Genomic DNA, 3,172 nt, shown 5'->3' on the forward strand with positions numbered 1-3,172 from the left:
TGTCGCAGGAGCGAGTCGTCCGTCTGAGATGAGCATCTTTCAAATAAATTCATCTCATAGCAAGAAATATCCCAAATTAGAGGATGATAAGGCTCAGAGCATTGAGAAAAAACCTAGAAAGAGTAACAGGAGAGAATCCTTGGCTGCATCTGAGTTCTCAATGGGTTCACCTTCATATGGAAGTTTCACTACATATGAGAGGATTCCTGCCAATCATGTGAGTGTATTTAACTTGGTATATTCTATCTTCTTTGAACATAAACAATCCTTTTTGAATAGCCAAATCTGTTCTCTTACTTATATATTTTCCTTGTGAAATTTAGGCAAGTGGAGGAGAAGAAGTCACACCTTTCACTACTTAGTTGGTGTAGGTACCGATCAAGATGTTTAATCCGACTAATAATTTGGTCTGCTCTAAGAGGATCATTTATTTTTTTTGCGGCAAGGGAGATTATATAAGCATTTCACTTTTCAGAATTGGACATCATGATTTGTTAATAATATGATTTATGAAGATTTGACAACTCAATTAGTTATATGTTTATTCCAAAAGAAATGTATCAAACATGGAGATGTAGATATCCAATGTGGAGAATTTTTGGTCCACCTTATTTTTTGTTCGTGGAAATATAATGGAATAATTAGGTTTCAAAAACCTCTTGTTATATGTCTTTCTTGGTTTGAAGATGCACCTTTCAATTTCTAATTCAAAAAGCATTATAGATACTGATTGCAGCATGCTTAACTAGATAAGTCAATAGTTGTATTCAATTCGCAATATATATGTTAATTTATTCTCGTTGTGATCTCAGCGACACAAGACATATAGGCAAAAGGCAAGAGGAAGTCCCATAAGTGTGCAGTACATCCTGTGTTTTACTGCTCACCTAATGGATATTCTTCCTAATGTTTACATATGTTCATAGTGCCAGGATTCTCAAATGATGGCTGAGGATAACTCCGATGAACTAGCAAGTCCAGTAACTAGTGAGAAGAATGACTCTATGGCTGAGGATAACACCGATGAACTAGTAAGTCCAGTGACTAGCGTGAAGAATAACTCTATGGCTGAGGATAACATAGATGAACTAGTGAGTCCAGTAACTAGCGTGAAGAATGACTCTGCTGGAAGTAAGCTAGATAAAATCAGCACAATAAAATCGAGATCTATGAGTATTGGAAATAAGGTTCTTCCCTGCTATCACAGCTCCTCCTCTACTTCATCTTACAATGCAGGCAATACAAAAAGGCAATCCACTGGGAAGTTAAATGCTCCTGATAGCGGACAAGATGTTATTCCTTATTATCTGAGAGCTTCCACTAGTTCTTGCCATGACTTCTGTAAATATGGTAGGAAACATTCCTCTGAAGCAAAGCCATGGCATCCTCTATCAAAAAGAAAGAACAAACTTCCTGCTGATGAGCAGAGTCCTGCACGGACCTTGGTGGGAGAGGCAAAGAAGGGGACTTTGGTCAAGCAAAAGCTTTCCACTCCTCCTAGAAGTGTGCTTGGAGAGAAAAAGAAGGTGACAGGAGTTGAGCAAAAGCCTTCCACTTCTCCAGGGAGTATACTGGGAGAGGCGAAGAAGAGGACCGTGGTCATGCAAAAGACTTCCACTACTTCAGGGAGTAACCAGAGTGATGCAAAGAAGGGGATTTTGGTCAAGCAAAAGCTTTCCACTCCTCCTATGAATATGCTGGAAGAGGGAAAAAAGGTAAATAAGGTTTATCAAAAGCCTTCAGCACCTCAGAAGAGTGTACTCAAAGATGAAAAGGAGGTCACTATGGTTGAGAAAAAATCTTTTTCTCCTCCAGGTTGCATGGAGGGAGGGATAGATGAGGTGACTGTGGTTGAGCAAAAGCTTTCTACTCCCCCAGGGAGTATGCTGGTAGAGGGAAAGAAAGAGGCCGTGGTCAATCAAAGGCCATCTGCTCCTCCTGGGAGTATTCTAGGATAGGGAAAGAAGTTGAATATGGTCGATCGAAGGCCTTCTCCCAAGGTTCACTCTCTTGAACCCTCTGAAATAAAAAAAGAAAAAGATACTGCTGCCACCAAAGAGTGTTCACTCTCTGAAATTGGATTCCTCAAGTGACAAGATGCCAGAGACAGAAAATAAAATAAAATCTTCATCTAAGATCTTAGGAGGTGTAGATGCAGGAGGCAAGAAAGACAGTGTTGGTAATTATAGAAAACAAATAATTGCGCCTAAAGTATCTACAGAAAAATCTTTGAAGATGCCAACTCTTTCATCTCCTCCAAAATCTTCCTCTGTTAAACCTTTGATCTTGAGGGTAAGAAGAAATAAAAGCTTAAAACTGCTGGCTCCTCTGAAGGACCAGAACAAGATGTGGAGAGATGGGACAAACAAACTGAACCTTGAAATGTTTCCTGAGAAAACTTTACGTACTCCCAAAGTGAAAGCATCACCAAAGTCTTCATCCCATTTACAATCACGTCTGTTGTCTAATGAAGAAGATAAAAAGGAAGTTGTTAAGCGTGCAGACAATGCATTGGGTAAATACACCTCTAGCAGCAAAAAGCTGTTGCACATAGCAGAAGCAAAAACTGTTGGGAAAAATCAGAAAAAGACATTGAGAAAAGGTAAGACAGGTGTTTCTAATGATAATAATTCTTCGGCAGTGAAAATGAAGTTCAGGTGGGGCAAGATAGTTGATCTCCAGCATGAAACCAGCAGCCCTAGGAGGCTGACATTTAGATGGGGACGATATGTGGGTGAAATCCAGGACAACAATATAAGAAAGAGAATCTTTAAAAATAAAGGAGTTGATGGTGACAAAAGTAATACCATCCCTATCTCTGGAAAAATTGTTTTGAGGCATCAGGATGTGCAAGAAAAGAAAGATGTGCAGGGTTTGTTAAATAATGTGATTGAAGAGACGGCGAGTAAGCTTGTTGAAACCGGGAAGAGCAAGGTTAAAGCTTTGGTGGGAGCTTTTGAGACAGTGATTTCTCTCCACAATAAACCTTCTGCTGTCAGTTTCTTGATTAACTAATAGAATTTTATAACAAATAGGAGCAATTGCAAATATAGTGGTTGATATAGCCTTTCTGAGCTGGTTTACATATGTTTGTCCTATTTCTCATTCCGACTCATCTTCTTAACGATTTCTTGATGCTTGCCGGTTCTGTTCTCATGATTGAATAAATTCA

The 3,172-nt window shown here is 39.2% G+C and overlaps 1 protein-coding gene across 1 annotated transcript; it reads left to right on the forward strand.

Annotated features, from left to right (window-relative positions):
* Window positions 1-2,097: 2,097 nt before the first annotated feature.
* LOC124896261 lies at window positions 2,098-3,015 on the forward strand. Its single transcript, XM_047407800.1, has one exon. The coding sequence runs from the start codon at window positions 2,098-2,100 to the stop codon at window positions 3,013-3,015; it is 918 nt and encodes a 305-aa protein (XP_047263756.1).
* Window positions 3,016-3,172: the final 157 nt, after the last annotated feature.

The sequence above is a fragment of the Capsicum annuum genome, chromosome 2, assembly GCF_002878395.1.
Source record: "Capsicum annuum cultivar UCD-10X-F1 chromosome 2, UCD10Xv1.1, whole genome shotgun sequence".
Classification (NCBI taxonomy): domain Eukaryota; kingdom Viridiplantae; phylum Streptophyta; class Magnoliopsida; order Solanales; family Solanaceae; genus Capsicum; species Capsicum annuum.